Source organism: Petaurus breviceps, unplaced genomic scaffold, assembly GCF_028583685.1.
Source record: "Petaurus breviceps papuanus isolate PSGF00001 unplaced genomic scaffold, PetGlider_PUasm1.0 91133, whole genome shotgun sequence".
NCBI classification, from domain to species: Eukaryota; Metazoa; Chordata; class Mammalia; order Diprotodontia; family Petauridae; genus Petaurus; species Petaurus breviceps.
The window spans coordinates 101549247-101575714 of NW_027187419.1; the positions used below are offsets into that span (position 1 = coordinate 101549247).

General features: G+C 35.2%; 1 protein-coding gene across 3 annotated transcripts in view; it reads left to right on the forward strand.

The window, feature by feature from the left end:
* The window catches only part of PDK1 (pyruvate dehydrogenase kinase 1), a 29482-nt gene extending 5283 nt beyond the window's left edge, over positions 1-24199 (forward strand). The window contains exons 4-12 of one of the 3 annotated variants that reach the window (XM_069080315.1): positions 2037-2221; positions 2476-2571; positions 3942-4019; positions 5652-5728; positions 7529-7627; positions 10986-11096; positions 21178-21291; positions 21635-21646; positions 22937-24199. In XM_069080315.1, the coding sequence (XP_068936416.1) occupies positions 2037-2221; positions 2476-2571; positions 3942-4019; positions 5652-5728; positions 7529-7627; positions 10986-11096; positions 21178-21291; positions 21635-21646; positions 22937-22975 (811 nt within the window). In that variant the 3' untranslated portion in view covers positions 22976-24199. Of the gene's footprint in view, positions 1-2036; positions 2222-2475; positions 2572-3941; positions 4020-5651; positions 5729-7528; positions 7628-10985; positions 11097-20645; positions 20704-21177; positions 21292-21634 lie in introns of those variants that run through there. The other 2 variants (XM_069080316.1, XM_069080314.1) reach the window with 2 other exon arrangements.
* Positions 24200-26468: the final 2269 nt, after the last annotated feature.

The window sequence follows — 26468 nt, forward strand, 5'->3', positions numbered from 1 at the left end:
TACTTTTGAGTATGGTTAATGGTGAACAAAGGATAAAGACTTAATATGATTTTTGAAAATAAAAGTCTTTCAAAGTCTAATCAATAAGAAAGATGGTCAGATTGGGTATATAGTTTTTAATTTTTGAAAGAAAGAAAGAATGAATAAGTATTGGGTATAAGCCTTGCAGTACTTTGAAAGGGACAATACTCATTTAGAGATATAATTTTTGTTACTGTTTTTAATAAACAAGTTCCATTAAAATCCTGCCTCATTGAACCATTTTGATTGTGCTTTTTGGAGTTTCCTGTGAACTTATTTTTTAAAGGGAAGTGCCAGATAGTTTGGAAATACAATTTTAATATAATATATTACGTAGAACATCAAATTAGATTTAAAATATATTTATAATATATTTTAAAATAACCACCCTTCTTTTACACTCTTTCTGTTAATCTTTTCTAAGCATTATCATCTTTAACATGGCTTTTGTGCCCACTGCAGATTTGCTTGTATATGTACAAGTCTGTGTCAGTATTTAAACTATTGGCACATTCTAAGTTTGGGCCATTTCTGTTATCTCTCCCCCTCCTTTACTACACCCTTCCCTGCCTTCATCTGCATAGTGTTAACATAATAGAATGAATGAAATATTATTATCCAGCATACATAATTTTTTGCTCTAGGTAAATGACAGTTTCTAACATTGAAGTAGTGATAATTGCCATTTATCTTGTTTCATTATTGACTAAGAATGGGGCCTTTGTCTGGTCATATTCCAGAAGCATACCTGTAGTACCATGCTTACAGTGAGTGCTAGGTAAAGAGTTTCAAATCCAACAAGTATTTATTAATCTCCTACCATGTATAAATGCTGTGCTAGACATTGAGATTCAAAGACGGGTTGAAAAAGTATTCCTTCCCTGAGTCAGCTTAGGTTATTTTTCTTGCAGTGGAATGTGAATACATGTAAACAAAGATAAATCTCTACCATGATAATTTGAAGATGCAAGAGAGAGCATTGATATCTAAGAAGATCAGGGAAGGATCCTTTTAGGAGATGGTACATGAGTTGAGCCTTGACTTAGACAATATTATTTCATTCCTTCTACCACTTTAACACCATGAGGATGAACCCAGGTGGGTGGGGAAAGGATTGGGAAATGCCCCAAACTTAGCATAGACTACTGTATCTTTGTACCAATAGTCTAAATGTTGACATAGGCTTGTTCATATGTGATCAAACTTGTGATGGGCACAATAGCCATGTTTAACATCATCTTTAAGGTAATGGTGCTCAATCCCTTGAAGGCATTCTAAAAACAGGTGTGGAAGTACATTACGTGGACACTTTTTGCAGTGACATTTATGTGAGTGATATAATGCCATGTTTGGGAAACAGTAAATAGAACAGTTTGCCAGAAACATAGAGCATGTCTGAAGGGGAGTAATAAATACACCCTCAGAGGTAAATGCAAGCCAAATTATGAAAGGCTTTTAAATGCCTGGCCTATGAGAGACTTAAATTTTTCCTAGGGGGTGACAGGGAGCCAGTGAAAAGTTTTGTTTTTGGTTTTGTGTTTTTTTGGTGAGGCAGTCGGGATTAAGTGATTTGCCCAGGGTCACACACAGGTAGTAAGTGTCAGGTGTCTGAGGCTGATTTGAACTCAGGTCCTCCTGACTCTAGGGCCATTTGTCTATCCACTGTGCCACCTAGCTGCCCCCCAGTAAAAGTTTTTAAGCCACTGGAGTGACATGGTTAGAGTTGGGCTTTAGGAAAGTTATTTTGGCAGCTATATAGTTTTGGTAATTGTTGGGCCAGAATGTGAAATTTGAACTTATTGAAAGGTTGGTACTCTTTTACTGCTTCTGCACTTGTGCTAAGGTATATTGGTAAACTACCACCCAAAAAAATGCACTGGTGCTGTTTTTATTATGTCTGTTCTACATAGAAATTAAGGATTTCTGTTTTCCTTTCCTGTTAGTTCAGTTTATTTTGTTACTCTAAAAAGAAGTTATAAAATGTAGGACCAGTCTAACAGGTGTGTTTTGTTTAGCTTTACAGACACTGTGATAAGAATCCGGAATCGACATAATGATGTCATTCCTACCATGGCTCAGGGTGTGATTGAATACAAGGAAAGCTTTGGTGTAGATCCAGTGACCAGCCAGAATGTTCAGTATTTTTTGGATCGTTTTTACATGAGTCGAATTTCAATCAGAATGCTACTCAATCAGCACTGTAAGTACCTAGGAGCAAAGAGAGCAGAAAAACTAAAATGAAATATGTTGATATAGTAGCAAATTATTCATTTACTTCTGTGCCATCAGCTAAATATATAGCTGATTCACATTTTTAGTGAATATCGGTGGTTAGGCTAATGCTTATAGGAAATGCCTATATCTTCTGTTTAAGGTCTACTGAGAGAAGAAAATATAAGACCGAGATAAAGCATTTAGCTATTTTAACTCCTAAATTTTTTTAATTTTGGGTAGCCTTGCTGTTTGGTGGAAAAGGAAAAGGAAGTTCAGCTCACCGAAAACACATTGGAAGCATTAATCCAAATTGTAATGTTGTTGAAGTTATTAAAGGTAATTTCCTCTGAACTTATATTTTATTTTATTTTATTTTTTTAAGCAATTGGGGTTAAGTAACTTGCTCAAGGTTACACGGCCAGTTATTTCTGGGTGTGGTGCTAAGTATCAGAGCCTGGATTCTGAACTTATATTTAAAAAAAAAAAATTACAAAAATCAAAAGTGTTACTTCCTGGCTACATAAGGTGTTAACTCTTTGTAATATTGTATGGAGAAAATTAACAAGTAGCAAATATTAGGATTACAAAGTAATTTTGCCTTATTAAAGACTGGTGCATTATATAATCATTCAGCAGACATTTATAATGCTTATCCTATATAAGCTAATGTGTTAGGCACTAGGAGAGATAAAAAGATAAATAAGACACAACCCCTACTCTCAAAGAGTTTACAGTCTACTAGTGATGATAATAACTATAGTACAAAATAAAATGTAGTAAATGTATCAGTGAGGTATGAACAAATGCTATATAAGAGTTCATGGAAGAGGACCCTTCTGGCTGGGGTGGAAGAATTAGTAGATTTCATGAAGGAGGTAGTATTTGAGCTGGACCTTGAAGGATAGGTAGGATTTCAAAAGGCAGAGGTGGTAGGGGAGGTCATTGTAGACATAACAGAAAGGCAATAAAGCACCAGATTTGTTAAGAAAATGGCAAATAATCTGGTTTGGAGAGAGTGTAAAATGCATGAAGGGCAGTAATTTTTTTTTTTCCCTCTGTTATTTTGTCAGTATGAATGGCATCACAATCAAGTATATAGACTATAACTTTTTCTAACTTATTCTGCCCTTAATTAAAATAACTGTTTCTCTTTGACATGTAGTCCCCTGATGAAATTTTGTCATACATCTTCTTTCCAGAAATTATCAGCATGTATCCATATTGTGAGCTGAAAAATTATCTTCATAACTTCAGTAATCTTCAGCAGTCTGATAATGAGTTTCTGCCATAAAAATTTTTTTAAATGGAATCACAGTATATACTTGATCTTTGTATCTTTTGTCTAGGAGAGAAACTTTTTAAGGATGGGTTAAAAATGACTAAAACTTGAATACTTTTTAGTCTTTTCATGCATGTTTAACAAATACACTATTAATAAAATGATTGTATTTTGTGGAATGTACCAGCAATTAATTTTGTAAGAATATATTCCAAGTACTTCTCACATATGGGGTGGGACACTTTCAGCAAAAACATTCTTCTCATTTTAATTCTCAGCCCATCAAAATAGAGCCAAAAATAGTTGATTATAGCAATTAAAAAATTTTATTCATCAATTTTGCCTGTTTAGTGCAGCAGTTCTGCTGTTTCAATGTATGAAAATGAGTTACATGTATTTAACTCTTTTCCTTTTTAATTAATTCTAGATGGCTATGAAAATGCTAAACGTCTTTGTGATTTGTATTATGTTAATTCTCCAGAACTAGAACTTGAAGAATTAAATGGTAAGACTGTATATAACATTTTTTTCAATAATAGTATCACATTTCTTTCACTAATGGTTAGTGTTAGAGATAATAAGGAGAATTTTATTGATTTTTTTATGAATCTGCAAAATGAAAGTTATCGCTCTTGAGCCATAGATTTTTGGATTATGTAAAACAAATACATAACAGCTCACATTTAAAAACAATTTACATCTTGCAGAATATTTCCTTTGCAACAATTCTTTTAAGTTAACTAATGCATATATCATTCTATAGCTTCATAGAACCTAGAGCTAGAAGGGACAGATGAGGAAACTGAGACTCAGAGGATAAATAGAATCATTGGATCATATATTTAGAGCTGGAAGGGACCTTAGAGATTATAGAGTTCCTTTTAAGTCTGATTTGGTGACATGGGTAGGAAGTTCTCTGTGCTCATGGAAATGTAGGAGGAGAAGTTATGGAACTGATAATAGAGGAGTGACTTAAGGATTTTTGTAAGTGTCATTAACTTTTTAAAGCCATCTATGTAATGTATACTTTAGTGTGTTAATAATCTTAGTGACATGAAGAAATTTAGGTGGCACAAAAAGTACTGACCTTACTCCTTAGGAGATAGGACCATAGATACAGAACTGGAAGAGACCTTGGAAACTATCCAGTTCAACCTTCTCATTTTACAGATGAGGTTAAGTGACTTTTAAATGAATTTTTGGCTTATTATTCCACTTGTGTCAATTAATGAGTGACATTCTCAAAAGACATTAGTGGAAAAAAGCACTGGCTCTGGAATCAAAGAATCCAGGTTCAGACCCCACTTCTGATACAAGATGTGTGACCTGAAAAAGTCAAATACAAATGAGGTTAAGTGACCTTTCCAGGTTACACAATTCGTGTCAGAAGTAGGATTTGAACCCATATTCCAGAGCCGTTTTCTACTACATCTTTTGAGAATATCACTCATTGATTGACAGAACTGGAATAAAAGACACAGTAATTCATAATCCTTTGTTTCCTCCCCAATGTTAATTTTCAGACTAATTATTGTCATCCTGATCCTAGTGAACATTTGAATGTTGAAATTATATTCTGTAATTCACTAAAGGTAATACAATATTTTTGACTAAGATACCTGAAAAAGAATAGAAAAATTCTGCCTTAGTCCACTGTTTTCATTATGTCCTATTTTTTTCCTTTCTCAGTTTATGTGTACTGGCCCAAAAAAAAACCCACCAAAAAAAACCAACCCTCAAAAACAAAAAGAATTGTAAGCTGAAAGTTTGTGTTTTCTTGCACTCTCTAAAACTTCTCTTCAGGAAAGCAAAATGCTATAATTTTGAAGATTTAGTGCCTTTTAAAAAATTTTAGTAGAGCTAGAAGAATGGAAAAAGAGTAGGGGACAGCCACTTTTGTTAGGTTATTTGGAAATGTTCTTTGAGATTGCTACACTACTAATGTTGTCATTGTCAGTCTTGAATTCCATGAGCAAGGAGATTGAAACATTGCCATGAAGAGGGAGCTATGTAACAACTCTTCAAAAACAATAACTTCCTTTCATAATGTTTCTTCCTTGATTACACTGTTTATCTTTTTAAAGATGCTTGGGTAGATTCAATTCCATGGTTACATTTTTGTTTTTCTACTCTGTAGCAAAATCACCAGGACAGCCCATGCAAGTGGTTTATGTACCATCACATCTCTATCACATGGTGTTTGAACTTTTCAAGGTTTGTAAAGTAGGATTACATAAGCTTTGTATACTTATATTTTTCCTTAGTTTTAGGAATCTTAATTTCTGAAACCACTTTAGAAGTAGAATGTAATTTCATTAAAAAATATATACCCCACTTATCTGAAAGTCAGTGTTCTGAATTGGACAGCATAGGGATGAGCATAAAGACAGCATAAAACTTTTCACCCCGTTGTTTTTTACTCTTACTTAAAACTTAATTCTTAGTAAGCTTAATTATCTAGCTTCTAGCCCATAACAAATTAAAAGCAGAAAATTAGCAGCTTATACATAGGGGAGGGAAGACCAGGTGTTTGGGAGTAAAGAGTGATTCTTAACAGTAGATAAAATAGTCATTCATTAGAAGTGACAGGTGCCAGCCTAACAGTAAAGAACAGAAGAAAACGAAACAAGGTATACTATTGTAATGGATAATGCTAATGTTCAGTTGACATTTACATAGAGCTACAAGGTTTACATAGTGCTTTTTTTTTGTGGCAACTCTGAGGTAAACAGTGTATTATTATCTTCATCTTATAGAAGAGGAAACTGAGGTATAGAAAGGTTAAATAATTCATTCAGACAACTGGCAGCTGTGGAAGCCAGGGTTCAAACTTAGACCCTTCATTGGTCTTCCCACTGCATGAACAAATTCATAGGATTTAGAGCTGGAAAGACCCATTGATGTCATATAGTCCAGCCTTCTCGTTTTATAGATGAGAATATTAAGGTCCAGAGATATTGTGTTAAATGAGAGGTGAACTGGGATACAAACTTATAACCTATTATTCCGAACTCTTAAGTTCTTTCTATTAAATCATGCTGCCAGAATAATTCTAATCATCAAGAAAGGCTTTTATTTTTTTTTTAATGTCCTTTATTTAATCCAGTGGGGACACATATTTTACAAAGATTTCTATCAATACCTATAAAGTTTTGGTGTTTTGTTTAGAACATATCACTTGGCAATGATGGCAGATACATGAGACATTCCTGTATTTAAGTTTTTTCTTAGCTATAGCATTTTAATGTCAAGGACTCATCTTTTGTATATATTGTATATGTTTTAAGAACACTTGAAACTTAAAGCCTATTTAAAAAATTTACTGTTATAGTTTAATTTCCATAGAATAAAAGAAATAGACAAGTTTTTTATTATTCATTAACACTTATTTACATGTTATGTGAAATATAGAACTAAGCAGTGTTCCTAACCACATGATAAGAACTAACTAATGCAAGATGAAAATAGAGAAAACTTGGAAATAAGGGTGTATTGCCATGATCTAGGTTTTATTTAGGAATGTGCATTATTGTTGAATTGTTTATCCCTATCTTTAATTGAGATGGTTTAGTATTAGATTCTGGAAGTCATTGTTTATGAAAAAAAGTTGTTCTTTCTTTTGAATAATTTAAGACATTCTAAATCTTACCTAAAAGATAGGAGCTATGTTTACAAAAATGCAGTGTATTGACACATCAGATATAGGAGGGGAAAGCTCTTTTACCTAGTATCTAGTATTATTACACAATAGTTCTTTGGCAGAATTTTCTACTTCAGTATAACTTTTTAAGAGTTTTAGAAGTGTATTTATTGTTTATAGAGAGCAATCTAAAACTGCCCTTCCCTGTCACATTTCTTAAGAATTTTTTTTTAAATGATCCTTCAAAAATACTTAGAAGAATTCTCTGGGTCATTTGTGGTCATTTGTTATTTTTCTTTACTGGTATTAGAAACTTCAAGGAAGCTTACAAGTTTTGCAAAATTGTAGCTCTTAACATAACTAATATTTTTCAGAATGCAATGAGGGCAACCATGGAACACCATGCCGACAAAGGTGTTTACCCTCCTATTCAGGTTCATGTAGCACTGGGTCATGAGGACTTGACTGTGAAGGTAATTGCTATTTAAAAATGGGGTGGTTAGATATGCCAAAATGAAAAAGCGTTTGTTAATTTCAAGGTGTGAAATTAAAAACAAATGATTAAACCAGAAAGAAAATATTTCCACTTGTGCCCAGTAGTCATATATCAACATTATCAACTGGAATTACTCACTAGTTCAGGCAAAAGTACGTAAGAATATAGACACATCATCTCAACAATTATCTGTGGTATTCATGACAAATCAGTTTCAAAATATGAGTCTTTATGTAGAATTGTATATAAACTATAAACCATTGCTCTGAGCCTTATAAATCTTAAAATCCCTTAACATAAATGTGAGTTGCTGTTTTACTGTTAATGGTTGAATTCCAATGTAGACAAATTAGCTTTGTGTAAAGAAACTTTTGCTGTATACGTTTCCTTCTAAATCTTACTAGTCATCTCAAAAGATAAATGAATGCCTCGTCACAGCTTGCTACCATTATTGGAAGAAGCTTCAAAATGTGTGGTGAATTTGTAGTTATTTGTATGTTTTACAGTTTATAGCATTTGTTATGCCCCTTTGTATTATGTGATGCCCCTGAGACTGTTTACATCTGTGGGATTTAAAAAACCTGGTATCTCTTAGTTCTTTCCATACAGATATAGTTGACATTAGCAGTTGTGTTTGTGGTTCTACCTTTATGATTCACAGGGTACAGGATGCTTCTATTCCAAATAAAACATTGTAGCTGAAATTAGCCAGCACTGGTTTAAGTTGTGTTCTGGTAGGTCAAGATAGCACCTTTTCTTACTTATTTTTCTTGTGACTGACAAAATTTAACTTGCCATTCATCAGTTTCTTTTGAAGTTTTGCTGTTATTAATAGATCTCAAGATAACCAGAACTGTGATGCATTTAACAGAGTTTTAAGGCTGACTCTGCTCTAGGACTTCATTCTTGGCAATTTTGTTTTTCAGTTTGATACAAACAATTATTTTTATGGACTAGTAACCCCCCACAAAAATCCTTTTTTTTTTTTTTTTAAGTCTGAGATGGTTTTCTGTTTTTGGGGGGTTTTTTGCTTTTTGGAGGGGAAGAGCAGGGCAATGGGGTTAAGTGCCTTGCCAAAGGTCACATGGCTAGTAACTGTTAAGTATCTGAGACTGTATTTGAACTCAAGTCTTCCTGACTCCAGGGCCAGTGCTCAAGGGGTGCCACCCCTTGAAGAGATGTTCTTTAAAAAAATTATCTGTACTGAATATAACCATTCATCTGTTTTTACCTTGCCTCTAGAATTCTTTTTCATATACATATTTGTTTTTTTAAGTGTACCATCTACACCAAATTTCCATATATTAAATCATTGCCTTAACTTGTGTTAGGGACCCAAGTCCTAAGGTTTTTTAAAATTTCATATGTCAAACACATGTGATTTTGTTACAGTGGGAACTCTGTCTACTCTTTCAGAGTCTAACTTGTCTCTTAGAGTTTGAGACAGAAGAACTGACTCAAAAAGGTTAACTGGTTTGCTCATAGCTACATAGCTGTTTCTCAATATGTAGAGGTTAAATGACACATGACTTGTCTGGGGTTGCTTAACTGGTTCTTAGTCCATAGAGGTTAAATGCTTTGCCTGTAGCCACACAGTGAATTTTTAGTCCACAAGCTGCTGAAATTCTTCATATTTGTCACTCCTTTTTCCACTCTTCTAAAAAACCTTTGCAGTCCAGAATTATGTAGTATGTTGCTTCTCTGGTTCCAGCTCAAACTATTCTACATTAATACCCAGTATAAATTATCTAAAGTGGAATTTAATTTAAGCTACATTAGTTTATTATCACCATTGAGTTCTATTTCTGTGCCTTATGACTAAGAGTTGACCTTGGAGTCAGTTGGGACATTATTCCACAGTAGATCACTTATTTACTTGAATATATCTAATACAGCTGTCCCCCACTACTGCTAGAGTGTTTTTTGTAGTGAGTGCTTAAATTATGCTCAAATTTATAGGTGGTTTTATATAAATTTTCATTTATATATAGTGTTTGAGTTTCAAATGGTAAATAAGCTCATCAACTTTTACTTCTAGTTCTACTGCCTAGTTTTCTCCCTTCAGATTTCTTTTGTTGCTTTTTAGCTTTCTGTCTTTTCTCATGCTTTCCTTACTCATTTTCTAAAACAATCTCATGCCAGGTTGCCTTCTTATTCAGAGCTAAACTTAATGCTTTCAGCAGCATTATAAGTAAGTGTAGAAAGTATAGTTAACTATAGTAACTATAGAAAGAATAGATGAAACCAAACAGTGGTATCATCTGCCTTGTTGCTTCAGTTGCCACTCCTAAAGGATGTGGACTATTTCTGTGTGTTTGTTTATTTAAGATCAATACCTTGCTCTCTTTGGTGGGGAAAAAGGCAGCTTTTATATATATTTTATTTAGTTTCTAGATAGCATGTTGATTACTCATGTAGCCAATTGCAGATGAATTAGAAATACTCAAGTATTTACGTTATAAATTAACTACTCTAGATTAAGGAATAATATGAAAAATCTTTTATATAGTTAAGTTCCTAGGACCCACTTCATTAATTTTTAAGACAAATTTCTGTTTCCCCGATAGGTATTTGAATCTGAAGCTCAAGGGTTGTTTCAAATTTGTTCTTAGCTCTCCTACACCAGTTTTCATATATTGGACTCCCTAAAAATTAAATAGTGGGTTAGGTATAGTATGATATTTAAAACAAATTTACTAAGACAGCTATGCTGTGTAATCATGTACAGTGCTTTTTTTTTCTTTCAAATCTTATGAAAAGTGATAAACTCTTCTGACTGACAGAATTAAAGCTCATATTAGTTGTGAGGAAAAAAGATTAGGTTGACTTTTAATCCTATTTGCATGCCCACAGTTTATTAAAATTTAAAAACTATAAAAAGACTTAAGAAATTTGTATGTTTTTCTCTCACAGTAAAATTGTTCACTTTGTTTTGCTGTAGACAGAAGTGTTACATTCTTCAAAAAAAAATCTTTTAAGTAATATTCAAATAAGGACCCACATTCAGTACTTTAGTACTTTATCAGACTGTAGCAACACTCTAATCTTTGTGTAAAATCATTGCCTTTTATTCTTCTTGGGAGTAGGTTTTATTGAATAGGAATTAACCAATTACAACAGGCACACAAGGGATTTTCTTTTCCTCAGTTGTTAGAACTTCCAGGAAAGACAATGGCCATATGTTCTCCTATTTTGGATCTGGTTTACTAGATGCCAGATTTAAAAGGCCTTTGTTTCAAAAGCTATATGAATCTTCAGCTGTACATTATATGCTAGGTTAATACTGTTTTTCTTTTCTAAGAAAGTGTTAGAAAATATGTTTTTTTTTCTCTTAGATGAGTGATCGTGGAGGTGGTGTTCCTTTGAGGAAAATTGATAGACTCTTCAACTACATGTATTCAACTGCACCCCGACCTCGTGTTGAGACATCTCGAGCTGTACCGTTGGTATGTAATCTTGTAATAATGAAATATATTCTAGTGATGTTCCTTTGTACTGAAGTTAAAAAGAGATGGGTTGCCAAAGGCAGCCTTTAAAAACTACTCAGTATGGCCACAAGATGGGGTTCTACACAAGGAATAAAGGAAGATCATTTTGTAAAGAAAACAGTGCCTGCTTTAAAAAAAATCTTTCAGAGTAGTTCACATATTGAGAAAGCTAAAATTAATAAAAGTGATTCTGTTACTAGACCTCAATCTAAATCATTAGATTTTCAAAGCCAAAAAGTGGTAAATCACATTCTAGTGTATTTTTACAGATGGTATGAGAATAAATAAATGCTTGTTGAATTGAATTAAGTTCTTCTTTGATGCCTCATCATAGCACAGAGGTGATTCTGGATACTTGAAGGTTATGCTGCCAGAGTACAAACATTAGAAGGTTAAACCAGTCTGGAAAATCTCAAATATGTTAGTCACAGAGTCATAGAATTTGAGAGTTGGAAGGGACCTTAATACCCATCTTGTCCAAACTGTACCCTAAAGGAATGTGTACTATAATGTACCTAACAGGTACATTCAGCCTGTGCTTGAAGATTAGTAATGAAGGGTAACCTGCCACTTCTCTAGACAGCCCATTCCACTTTTGGACAGCTCTCATTGTTAGAAGATTTTTCTGATGTGAAATCAGTTTGTTACTTTGAAAATCTACCCATTGTTCCTAGTTTTGTGCTTTCGGGCCAAAGAGAACAAGTTTACCCCTTGGCACATGACAGAACTTTAGGTTCTTGAACATAGATATCCTGTCTTTCCTGAATTTTCCTCCAAGATAAACATCCTCAGTTCCTTCAACCATTCATTTGACCTGAACTCAGAAGTCCTTTTCCATTTTGGTTGCCCTTCTCTGAACATTCTACCTTATCATTGTTTTTAAATTGTGGTGACCAGAACTAAACATAGTACTTCAGATGATATCTGAGGAGAGCTCATTAGAGAGGGACATACCTTATTTGCAAAAGCTAGGCCTGTTGTAATGCAACTTAAGATCACATTAGCTTTTATGGCAGCCCCAAAAACTCAGGGAAAATCTGTGTGTCTCATATGAGAACTAGTTTAGCGAAATTCAGAAAATTGACCACTGAGGAGGAGGAGGAGGAGGAGATTTTTTTAACCACAACAACTCATGAAGACAGTTTGCTAAGGCATGGAAATTGTCTGCACTGGTAGAAGAAATACTCACGGTGATGGTGTTACACACCTGTAAATTACTAACTCATGTTTATGGCACTTTGCTAAAACAGGCAGACATGAAATAACAAAATCCTTGGGTTCAAGGATCCCTACTATAATCTAGTAGGAGTAATCATTGGCAAATAATGAAATGGTCATCTATGTTACATCTGCTAAAAAGTTTAATATTTAGGAAAGGTGAGTCCTAGTCAGTTTTACCACTGATTTAATGATTGGAATTGAGTTCTCTAAATTTGTATTTATTGAACTGTCAGTGATATTTTCACATTTGCTAAAGTCTGGGTTAGATTCTTCTGTGATTAGTATCTTTCTGAAATGAATGATTTGTAGTCTTAGAACAGCCCCATTTTTTTTTTTTTTAGGTCATGGTATACCATGTACAGACCAGAACATAACCAGAACAAAATTCATTGTAAGATTTTGAATTCTTCCTAGGGGTTTACCAGAAGGACTTCATTACAAATTTACCTATAATGTGGTCCCATATCATAGTTTTAGTGTATTGCATTTATTCGCTGACTTCCTTTATGCCAAAATAATTCCTAAAATTCATTTAGGAGACAATAATGACACTGAAAATATTATTAATACCCGAAGGCTAAATTGAGTGTGACATAGTTAAGATTTTAGTTAAAATCAAACCTTTTTGGAGATGGAGCCTAGATGGTGGAGTACAGGTAGCAACCCAACTGAATTCTCTCAACATTCCTTTGCAAACAATTTTAAAATAAATCCTCAGATTAATTTTTGGAGTGACAGAGCCAACAAAAGATCAATGAGACATTTTTTCCAGCCTAAGGCAGTTTAGGAGATTGACAGGAGAGGTCTAAGACACCAGGGTAGGTGGCTGTGACAGCAGTGGCAGCTTTGGGAGCTTTCACCTTGGAGATTACAGGGGAACCTGTTTTGACACTGAAAGCAACTAGTGCTGATTGGAACTGTAGTGCCCTTAAGCAGTTCTGGGTTGCAGTTCTACCATGGAGAGAAGTACTTGTGGTTGATCACAAGGGAGCAGAGGCTCTGTTGAGAATTCCAAAGTGAAGAGGAGCACCCATGCTTGTGATTGGAGGAAAGCAGACGACCTGACCACAGTTCCAGGGTCAAGGGGGGGTGCTAGAGCTCGTGCCTCCAGGGGAATAGGGGCCCTTACTAGGTATCAAAGAAACCCATCCTGATATCCTAGAAGCAGTGGGTAAAATAGAAATGGAAAGAATCACCACCTGAAAGATCCCAAAATAAAATTACCCAGGAATATTATTGTCAAATCCCAGAGTTCTCAGGTAAAGAAGAAAATATTGCAAGTAACCAGAAAGAAGCCATTCATATATTATGAAACTGCAGTCAGGATCACACATGATATAGTGGTTGTCATGTTAAAGGAGTGGGAGGCTTGGAAAAAGATAGTCCAGGAGACAACCAAGTTACAACCAAGAAGAACCTACCCAGCAAAACTGATTGGGGGACTTGGGTGGAGTGGGGAAGGGGAAGTGGACATTTAATGAAATAGAGAATTTTTCAGCTTTCCTATGAAAAGACGGAAGCTTAATAGAAAATTTGACTTTCAAGCACAAGAATCAGAGAAGCATAAAAAGTAAACATGAAAGAGTAATCATGAGACTCAATATAATTAAACTGTTTACATTTGAATCTGTGTGGAAGATGATACATTTAACTCCTAAGAGCTTTACCATTATTAAAGCAATTTGAAGGACTCCACATAGAGGGCATGAGTATGAATTAGTTATATTGGGATGATCTTTGCCACCTTCCTCCCTCCAAAAAAAAGTGAAGGTATGAGATAGGGAGAAGGGGGAAAGGAGAGGTAGAATAGGGAAAATTTTCTCATAAAAGAAGTTTGCAAGGAAAATCTTTTATAGTGGAAGGAAAAATGAATGGGGGAGGGTAGGCAATGCTTGAACTGCACTCTCATTAGAATTGGTTCAGAGAGGGAAGAATATAAATGTACACACTCTGTTGGGTATAGAAATCTATATTCAATAAGGAAATAAAACAGAATGGGGATTAGCTATAGGGGAAGGGATGGTAAAAGGGAAGGCAGATCAAGGAAGAGAGTGGTCAGAGAGTTTTGAGGAGGGCAGGATAAAAAGAAGGATAAATAGGAAAAAAGGATGGAGGGAAATGCACATTAATCATAACTGAATGTAAATGAGAGAAGCTCTACCCATAAAATGGGAGCAGATAGCAGAATGGAACTGGTTAGAAACCAGAATCTATCAGTATGTTTACAAGAGTCGCACTTGAAACAGACACACAGAGCTAAAATAAGACTAGAGCAAAACGTAATATGCTTCAGGTGAAGTAAAAAAGGTAAGGGTAATGATCATGGTCTCAGATAAAGCAAGAGAAAAAATATTCAAAGCAGCTCTTTTTGTGGTGTCAAAAGAATAGGAAATTGAGGGGATGCTCGTCAATTGGGGAATGACTGAGCAAATTGTGGTATATGATTGTGATAGAGTATTATTGTGCCATGAGGAATAATGAGGGATGTGGTTTCAGAAAAAAAAAAAGCATAGTAACACCTATATGAACTGATACAAAGTGAAGTGAGAAGAACTGGAGATCATTGTATATAGCAGGGTCTGTACAACCTGTAGCATATGGGCTGTTTGTGGCACACCAAAGGATTTCGGGTGACACATGAAAAAAGGAGAGAAAAATATCCTTTGTATGTAGAAGAAATCCTTTGGCATGCTACAGGTTGTGCAGGCCACATGTACAGCAACAGCAATGCTGTAGTGATGATCAGTTGTGAAAAACTTAGCTGATCTGATTGAATATAATGATCTAAGACAATTCCAGGGGACTCATGATGAAAAAATGCTATCTACCTCCAGAGAGAGAAAAGATGAACTCTTAGGTGCAAATAGAAATTTAATTTTCTTATTTTATTAATTTTTTGTGTGATATAGCTAACATTGAAATATGTTTTACATGATTTCACATGTATAATTAATTTATCAATTTGCTTGTCTTCCCACTTGGGTGGAGGAGGGATGTGAAAGAGGGAGAGAATTTGGTACTCAAAATTTAGGGAAAAAAAGCCAAATAAATAATAAATTTGAAATATAAAATTTGCTATGCAGATAGAAAAATAATATTTAAGATTCTATTAATATAGTAGTTCATATTAGGCTTGAAGGCCATGTATGGAAAAATTATTTATTATAGAGACTATTTAAAAAAATACTTAGGTTAATTAAAAAAAGTTGCTTAATGTTTTATTACTAGTGTACTTTACTGGAAGAAAACTCGATTTATAAATCTAGGACTTACAAATGAGGTTATAATTCAGATGAGATAAAGGTGCTTCAGTTTAAAAAATCACAGGTTTTAAAAAAATGATTATTAATTCTGGTGTGAAACTGTCAGTAAGAAGCATTGGGTTGCACAGAAATTTGACCATGGATACCTACTATCTGTGTGAACCTGGGCAAATCATTTAACCTCTCTGAGCCTTAGTTCCTTATCTGTAAAATGGGGATATTAGCACCTACCTCATAGGTTGTTATGAAGATCAGATGAAATAATATTTGTAAAACATTTTATAAACCTTAAAGCATTATATAAATGTTATGTGTTATTAGTAACAGGATAAATTTCATCATGGACGTGAGAAAAATACATATATTTTTGTATATAAAGGCATTACCATGTAATTCTTGAAAAGGTATGTTTTGAATTTTAAATTGAAAAAGGTTGAATTATTATATTGCATGCAGCTCAAATAGTTATGAAATCATCACAGTATAATCTGCAGATGAGAATATTTGTAGAACTTCTTTGCTTTTCTAATACATTCTGTTATTCTTTTCCATTTTATAAGTGAGTTTATAAGCCCTGAAAGCAAGAAACATCCATCTCAAGATGACTTAAGAGTCACAGGCACTATTGTAGTGCTGGGTCACACCATAGTATGCAGCATTCCTCAGATTACTCAAGATTTAATCGTTTAACACAGCCAAGAAGTCATTGATTTACTTGTATATAACACCTGGTGTCTCAGCAGTTAGGTGTCTCTGAAGGGAAGACAGATCTCTCTCTCTTTTTTTGCTTTTTGGAGGGCAATTGGGGTTAAGTGACTTGCCCAAGGTCACATGGCTAGGGGTGTGTGTGTGTGTGTGTGTGTGTGTGTGTGTGTGTGTGTGTGTGTGTGTGTGTGTGTGACTGTGTGTGTGTGTGTGTGTGTGTGTGTGTGTGTGTGTGTGTGTGTGTGTGTGTGTGTGTGTGTGTGTGTGTGTGAAGTGTCTGAGGCCGGATTTGAACTCAGGTCCTCCTGACCCCAGGGCCGGTGCTCTATCCACTGTGCCACCTAGCTGCCCCGGAAGGCAGATCTCTTAAGCTGGTATCTAAATCTTTTGGGGGGCAGAGGACAGACAGATGTCCATCAGGGAGAAGCAATGTAAACCTGAGCCCAGCAATTATCTTGGACAGACTGATAGGCTGCAGTTGTTCTTGCTGGTTAAAAGAAGGGAATAATACATTTGACTGCTCTTCCCCCCACCCCACCAGCAGGGGGTGGTTATGTCTGACCTTGATCCTTTTGTGGTGACTGCTACTGAGATGGGTTCAGCTGTTGTACCTGGAAGGTGGAGTGCTGGGACACTGAGGGTAACAGAGCTGATGGCTGCTAGGGACATGGCTGTTGCAGCTGAGGTAGTAGCTCCTGTATGTATCAGAAAAGCAGCAGGTGATAGCGTGAGTACACATACCACTGTCCTCTCCTGAGCGTGCAGTGGTGGCTTCACTCCTTCATAAAAGGGAGTATGTGTGGTATAATTCTTTGACCCTTGTGTTACTTGCAGGGCCCAGGAAGATGCACACTGTCTGGAGTTTCCCTGGGAAACTGGCCTGGAGAAGGCCCAAGACTGAAGTTGAGTTGATGGTCTCATGATTGGGGAGGAGCCATTGTGATGGCTTTAGGAAATGCCATATCCTGAGCAAACAGTCTGTGATTGAAGCTCCACTTCTCTTTTCCATGAAACTGCTACTCTTTGGGCCAGCTCCCCAACTAGGCTTACTGACCCTGACCATGAGTTGGACCTGGTTGTATTTGGTGGTGATAACTCATGATTGGAGAGGTCATGTTCATGTAGGTCCTCTTTGGGAATCTGACTTGGAGATGACTATTCTGGGTGCATCTTTTTTCTTGAGTTGGTTGAAACCAGAGATTCGTGCTTTTTCTGTTTTGCTGATTGTCTGGCTCTTTCGTTTTGAAACTAGATCGTATTCTAGATTCATCAGTAGTTATCTTCCCTGAAAGTTCTCTTTCATAACATACCAGGCTGTGGGTTCCTTTGAACAATGTTGATAAACAATACTAAGTTGCTCTTTGTTAAGTACTGTACATTTCCTTCTAATTGATGAAGCAGAAGCATGTTTAAAAGAATCAGACTTCCTGTCCTCTTGCTATCCATCTTCCTTGACAAGTCAAAATTCAGATCTAAATGGTGGGACTTAATAGACAAACTTCTTTATTAATAGATCATTATCCTTACTTTATCCCTCTTCCTATTACTGGAACTTTGTATACTTTTGGTAATGCAAATTTGACTTTAAAAATCAGTTTTTGGGGGCAGCTTGGTGGTGCAGTGAATAGAGCACCAACCCTGGAGTTAGGAAGACCTGAGTTCAAATCTGGCCTCAGGCACTTAACACTAGCCGTGTGACCTTGGGCAAGTCACTTAACCCCAGTTTTCCCCCTCCAAAAAAAATTCAGTCTTTTCCTAGCGATAATTTTATGATGACAAATGAATAATAATGCCACATTACAGATAATTACCTCAAAGGACCTAAAGAGCAATGAAAAGAGGCATGCATTATTATTGCAAATTTGTTTATGAGAAGTAGTGCAATAGATATTCGTGATCAGAAAAGAAGGCAATTGATCATGTATTGTGAGGATAACCTATAAATAATCTGAGTCTTATACTGGTTATACAGAAAATTTGCAAAGAACCAAGAGAAGGCCTTGAGCATGTTATGTAGATTCTTTTTTTTTTTCTTAAGCAATCAGGGTTAAGTAACTTGCTCAAGTTTATTACACGGTCAGTTATTTCTGGGTGTGGTACTAAGTGTCTGAGCCTGGATTCTATCCCCAGGTCATCCCAACACTGGAGCCGGTGCTCTTACTTGCTGAGCTACCTGGCCACCCTATGTAGATTCTTTGTGGAGAACTTAGGGAAAGACACTTTTTTATGGTTCCAGCAGTATAGAGCCACCCACCCTTATACATATGTATCTACACGTTTCTATAAATATACGTATTATTTTCATGTATACATATATAGATACATATGTGTGTATACACATATCTTGTCATTGTTTAATAACAGTTTAAGAAAGCACTTTTAAAAAAAATCACCTAAATTAGCTGGACAATTCAGAACAGCTTTAGTTTCTTCAGTTAATAAAAAGTAATTTATTGAACATGAATTTTCTGTCTAACACTATGTGACATATAAGACATGATCCTTCCTTTATAAGGAGCTTAGAGTTGGGTATATAGACTTTTAACATATATGGAAAAATTAGAGAACAAATGCTAAATGGTATACTATTCATGATGAGTGTAATAGGACTTCATATAGGGGTGACTAAGGAGAGTAGAAAGGACATTTCAGGCAGGGTCAAAGAGAGGCAGTAATGAGCATGGAATGTGTAGGGTAGAGGTATCAATCATGTGACCCACAACACTACTGTACAGGCCAAGTCAGATTAAAATGTCATTCCTGTCTGATGTTAACATATTTATGCATTTATAAAAACTACATCTATACATACATATGTGTGTGTGTGTGTGAGAGATCCTTATGTACAATTTAGGGGCCCCTGTTTCTCTTTGAGTTTGACTTCACTGTTGTAGAGGACAGTGAATAGACCTAACTGGCTGAAACAGAGGTTAAGAAATGAAAGTTGCAGTGGAAACATCTTGAAAGTAAAGCACAGGATATTGAGTTTGATGTGGTTGGGAGTAAGTGAGTTCTTCTAGGTTTTCAGGTGGTGGGGATGGGGGTGATATGGGAAAAAGTGCTTTTAGGAATATTCCAATAGTGTAATGAATGATAGAGGGGAGGGGCTGGAGTTAGGGAGACTAATGAACTATAAGCCTCATTTTAACAATTGGGTCATAGGATTTATAACTGGAAGGGAATTTACAGGTCATATAGTTAAATTCCTTTATTTTATTATTGAAGAAAGTAGAAAATTGTGATTTTTGCATTGTTACATAAATAGTAAGGAGAAATGAGATTTGAATGTAGGTCGTTTTGACTCTAAATCTAGTGTTCTTTTCACTACATGATGATGCTTTGAGCACCTGGATTAGAGTGCTTGGCATTGGGAATGCAAAAGAAATTATCAAGGAGACAGTTCAAAGAAAAAAAAAAAACATGACATCCCAGAGCTTGAATATTAGAGTGTGGCCATTCTTAAGTCTTGGTGGAATAATTCCTAACTGGGACACTATTATCTATAGGTACAAATGCTTAAGAAATATGGGAAGTATAGTCTTAAGTGAACAGGTAATGTCTGATACAGATATTGAGAGATCCAAAAATAAAAAAGGTCAGTTTATGGGTAAATGTAAAGAAAAAGTTGTATCATTATTGGAGTTTTATTGTAAATTAAGATGTTACATATAAAACTTTTTTTTTACAAGGTATCATATTGTCCAAATCATGACCTAGTAATAATGAAGAATTTCGTTATAATTAGGTTGCTACTGGGAAAGCAGACTATTATAACATAGGGAGTCTAAGATGCTTTAAGCAAAATTATATTTAAATTTTTTATTTTTTATTAAAAGTTTTATTTTGCTATCTTTGATTCTTATTAGCAAGGAGAAGCTGGTTGGAAATCTAGAGTTAAGACTGTTTTAGTAATGAAGTTAGGTCCTAAGGCACAAATGACGGGTGTGTAAATGTGTGTATGAGTATACTCGCATGTATGTATGAATGAAAGTCTGTTGTAACCATTATTTAAGTGAAAACATTTGTGATAAAAGTGTCAATGGAGCTTAGGAAGTTGACTTAGTAAAGAGTTTATCAGGTTGACAACTTAAAGAAAATTTATGATGTGCCCAAAGTTTTTTTACCCAGAGCTTAATACTAGATTTATAATCACAACTTTTTAAGGCCAAATTTAGAAAAAGTAATGAGTTGTCAAATAGGTGACATTTGTTCTTAGCGATTTCATGGCATTAGAATGCTTTATATTTGTTATCTCCTTTTATCTCTTCGGTAAACCTTGTAAGGTACTTAGTAGTCTGTTATTATTTTCATTTTACAGAATGAGGACATTGAAGCTTAGAAAAGTTTTTGTGACTTGCCCAAGGTCTACACTGCTAGTAAGTAGTGGATCCAGTACTCAAGCCACAATCTTCTAACTCCCAGTCCCTTGCTCTTCTGTTCCTTGGTAACTTCTAGAAATGGTCAGAGATGAATGTTCTTTTGAGAGAGGTAGCCAAAAATAAATTATACCAAAGAAAAAGGAAATTTGGGCTGTGCCATGTATTGGTCACCTTAGCAAGAACACACCAAGACCATACTCAAGCCATTTTATGTGAAATAAAGGAAGAAGGAGTTTTAAATAAGCAGAGTTGAAGGTTTGGGGGGGAGGGGAAAGGTACTTAAATTTAAGGTTCATTGTCTACAATAAATTGTGTCGGGCATTAAAATAAAAAGTTAATTGGAACTTATTTCTTTCATATTTATATTAACATGTAAAAGTGAACAAACTATAACCTAACAAGTAAATGTATTTGGAGTTATGATTATAATTTACTGATACCAGTTTTATTCTTTTCTCTTTATTAAAAAAGGCTGGTTTTGGTTATGGATTGCCCATATCTCGGCTTTATGCACAGTACTTTCAAGGAGACCTGAAATTGTATTCCTTAGAAGGTTACGGAACAGATGCTGTTATTTACATTAAGGTAATGACTACAGCCCTTTTTATTTACCAGAGCAGTCTTAGTTTTTGGTTTGTCAAAAAGCTTAATTTTAAGTTGTAATCAAGCTTTACAAAATGGGTGTGTGTATACGTGTGTGCGTATGTATGTGCATGAGTGTAAAAAATGCATCTTAATGATCTTTGAGAAACATCACAGCAAGATAAGTGAAAACCTAGCTTATCAAGTTGGTTACCTTCATTTTCTTGTGGTGGCCACACTCTTTCTGTAATAGGAAAACCATTCACAATGGCTAAAACATGTCCATTTTAAAGTATCAGTGACTGTGTTATAAACTGAATTTAATATGAGTTTCTGTTTCTTCTAGGCCCTATCAACAGAGTCAGTGGAAAGGCTCCCAGTATATAATAAAGCTGCATGGAAACATTATAAAGCCAATCATGAGGCAGATGACTGGTGTGTGCCAAGCAGTGAACCAAAGGACATGACCACGTTCCGCAGTGCATAGCTGCATGCAGGCCATCTGAAAAAACAGAATGGATTTTTAGTGTATTTGAGAGGGACTTTGGAAAACTGTTACACAAAACATTTTACATCTGATTTTCATGCTCATTGACTGGGTAGAATAAATTGAAACTGAATTCCATAGCTTTCTTTTAGACCTCCTAAAACATTGAACTGTACCATTTAACTGTAAGAAGAAAGAAAATTCTAGCTACTGTGTACATTTACTTTTAACTACTGCAGATGTGGCTAATATATTTTGCTTCCTTTTCAGTGTACTTCAGGGACTGGGTTTCAGGTATAGAAATCTCCAGGTTCCTCATGGGACCTATGCAATTTATCTTATATCTAGTAAAATCATTTCCCTAATTGTACTGATTAATTGGTTTACTATCTTTTTATAGTCTGGAAAATCTTGTTATGTTGTATTTAATTCTACTCAGGAATGAGAGCAAATTAAAATTGTTTTCACATTAATCAATAACTGCCTTTTGGTTGCACATATAAAGGCAGAAAATTATTAGCCTGTGGGTTTAATACCACCTGCTTTTTATAATTTCCTTTTGTAGTTGACTTTGAGCCACTTACTTTTAGAGGTAAATTTTCTTTTTCTGAACAATCAATATGTAGTTCTCTCTGTGTTCAGATCCTGTGAAATTTACACTGAATGATGTTCTTTTGATTAATTTCAGGAGGAAAATTTTTGTTGCTGAATGACTAGCAACACTTAACAAATCCTCAAAAATTTTGAGGCTACAACTATTTACTATGTGATTATAATTTGTTTAGTGATTCTAATTATGACATTAAGAAGCAGTGTGACATAATCGATAGAAGTCCAGCATTGGAGTCAGGAAGACCTAGGTCCAAGTCTCACCCAGCTGTGTTTACCAAAGGTCAGCCACTTAACTTCTTGCCTTAATTCTCTAAGATTTTAAGTTGATTTGTTTTGGTGGAGGGTATTCTCATAACAAGAGTTAACCATAACAGTGAAATCACAGATCTAGCTTCTTCCCAAAAAAGTGATCTTAATAATGGTATAAATTATTTATGCATACCACATGGGCATAATGATTCAGGTCTAGATTAGGTTTCCATAGACATCTAAAAAAGGATAATAAAACCTCTCTCAGTTGGTCAGTCTTCCAGCCTCTTCAATTACTGGGAGTCTGATTGTATAGGAGGGGCCCATAATTGCACATAAGAGAACAGCAAAATAAAAGAATAAGAATTGAATAAATAACAACTGATAGCAAACATAAGACCTAAGGATAAAAAGCCATATGTATCTTGGTAGCATCATTTTATCAGCACAAGTAGTAATTGATTTTTGTGATAAGTTACCAGAAAGAGATCAGTTCTCCTTCAGTATTGGAGATGTGACTGTAAAGTAATAAGACTATTTTGCGAACCTGTATCATTTTGTTTAAGCCAGTGGGAGAAGTGTCACATACATTTTTTAAAAAAGCTTTTTATTGGAAAATGTTAAAATAGTTTCACTTATAAAGAATAGTGTGTTTTCTGATGATGCAGGTTAAATGAGGTATTATTGCCTATTCTATGTAAACATTGCTAATTTTGGAGGAATGATCAATTAAAAAAACAACAATGTATTATTAGTGTGCTACATATTAGTAGAGGAAGGGCAAATAATTCTGACTCATTACCATTGATGTTTATAATAACTGCCTTCAAATTTTCCAGCAATAATGATGTATAAACTTTAGGAACTCTTCAAATCAGAAGAGGTTTTAAGTAAATTATAAAATGGCCATTGTCTTTCTTAAAATGAAATTTTTACAATTAAGGCATATAAGATTGACATTTCTATTTTTTTAATCCCATCATAAAGAGTGTCCTTTTCTTTTAGACAGCTTAACTTAAACATACACTTTTAGATAGGGTGATTGATATGAACTTCTTTCTGATAATTGTGATCATCCACAGAAACTTACAAATATGAAATTTTTTGTTTCTTCCTGGTTCCTTATAGTTTAGCATATTGCTTGACTAATTAATAGTTCTTGATGACTCTAAGCTGTTTTAAAACATATATTCACCAAGACCTAGTTTATGCAAATATGGTAGAGATAATTTACTTTTAACTGTATTGTATAGATATCATTCATTTTCTAAATCAGTACGGCTGAGAAAACTATGAACTGTTTTAGAAGGTCAAAGTAAAGTAGATATTCCATTTTATGTTTTGGCTATGTTCCTCCCCACCTGTGGTTTCCTCTTCTTGAATCAGGAAATATAAGTGACATATTCAAATGAAAGTTTAAAGTGTAATTTTATGAAACATTTTGTATGTGGAACTAAATTGATACCATAAATGAAACTTTAAAAAAATCCTTTCAAAACTAATTAAGTTTTACTATAGAGCTGCTATATCTTGTACAATAAAATCAGTTATTCCTCCCTGTCAGTTTCTGCTGTTCAAATAAATTTCATCAGGGATGAAATGAAAATAGGAAATTACAACTTTATGACTTACATGACTCTTTTTTCTTTAGTGGCCAAGACATAAATGATATTATAGAGAGTGAAAAATGAAATGACTGAGGAAACAAAGGTTCAAGCTTCTGAGCATATTGATTTATTAAGCATTGCATGCCAATTGTATAACAAATCAGGGACCAGTGTCCTTCCTCAGCTTTGGCACAGAACCTGAATACAGGGTAGGGGTGGAGGGGAGGGCAGGAGACCAATTTTTATGCATTAAAAGCAATTAAATGAGACCAACTAATTAAAAGAAAATGGCATAAATCAGGATAAAATTAGGTAATCAGATTTCCAATTGGGAGAAAGATTAAAGAGTTTTCAAGTTGCAAAGGGAAGAATGAACAAGTGCAATTCTCTGAATTCAGAAAAAGGAGTGTTGAGCAGAGCCAAGATGGCAGAGTAAAAGGAGGAACTTAATGGAGTTCCCACTCCAACCACCTCCAATACCTGTAAAAAAAATGACTAAACAAATTTTAGAGCTATAGAACCCACAAAGTGACAGAGAGAAACAAACCTCCCATTGAAGGCAGCTTGGCAGGCCAACAGGGAGGATCTATCGCAGAAGACTGGGACCTGAGCGCAGTCCTGCATGAGCCACATGGGCCCAGACTGGGGGTGGCCCACTAACAGCCGCTCAGACTGGCCAGAGCAGACTTACAGAGAGTGAATCACCAGCAACTGTGGTGGTTTCCAGACTTCTCAACCCATAAACACCAAAAAGAAAGTAAATGGTCAGTGGGGAACCCTGTTGATCCAGGGTGAGAGAAGAGCGTAATCCAGCCCCTGCCCCCAGGGTGAGAGGTGGCAGTGGCACAGAGGCTGCAACTGCTGCTGTGTGGTTGCCTCTGGAGCTCCTAGCCTGCAGATCGTAGGGGGACCAAGTGACCATTCAAAGGGTAATCACTCTTGCTTTGACCTGCTTGGATCTGGGTCATGGTCTTGGGTGGCTGTCCTGGGGTGAGGAACGCCATTTTGCCAGACAGAGCTTGTGGTGACTGTAGAGGGGGCACTCTCCTCACAGCTCTGACAACTGTGAAAAACCCCAGCAATTTGGGACACAGCTCTCTCTACTCTGGAAGCAGAGTTCTACTGTGGCAAAGAGCTCAAAAATCAAGTAATTGGCTGGCAAGTTGAACAAACAGAGGAAGCACAGTAAGACTGTAGAATCCTTTTTTTGGGGACAAAGAGGATCAAAATAGAACCAGAAGAAGACAACAAAGTCAAAACTGCATCAAAAGCTTACAAGAAAAATAAAAACTGGTTGCAGGCCATAGAGAATCTCAGGAAGGATTTTGAAAATCAAGTAAGAGAAATGATAGTGATGCAAGAAAATCATGAAAATGAATCAGCAGCCTGACTGAAGAAAATAACACCATTAAAAACAGACCAACTCAAATGGCAAAAGAGACCCAAAAAGCCAATGAGGAGAAGAGTGCCTTAAAAAACTGAATTGACCAGATGGAAAAGGAATTTCAAAAACTCACTGAAGAGAATAATTCCTTCAAAATTAGATTGGAGCAAATGGAAGCTAATGACTTTATGAGAAATCAAGATACTATAAAACAGATCCAAACAAATGAAAAAAAATTAAAGGCAATGTGAAATATCTCATTGGAAAAACTAATGACCTGGAAAATAGACCCAGGAGAGATCATTTAAAAATTATTGGACTACCTGAAAGCCGTGATAAAAAAAAAAAAAGCCTAGAAATCATCCTTCAAGAAATTCTCAAGGAAAATTGCCCTGATATTCTAGAACCAGAGGGCAAAATAGAAATGGAAAAAAATCACTGATTGCCTCTTGAAAAAAGATCCCAAAAAGAAAACTCCTAGGAATAGTATAGCCAAATTCCAGAGTTCCCAGGTCAAGGAAAAATATTACAGGCAGCCAGGAAGAAACAATTTGAGTATTGTGGAAACCCAATCAAGATAACGCAAGATCTAGCAGCTTCTACATTAAGGGATCAAAGGGCTTGGACTATGATATTCCAGAGGTCAAAGGAGCTAGGATTAAAACCAAGAGTCACCTACCAGCAAAACTGAGGATAATGCTTCAGGGGAAAATATGGTCATTCAATGGAATAGAGGATTTTCAAGCATTCTTGATGAAAAAAACAGCTGAACGGAAAATTTGACTTTTAAATAGAAGAAGCAAGAGAAGCATGAGAAGGTAAACAGGAAAAAGAAATTATA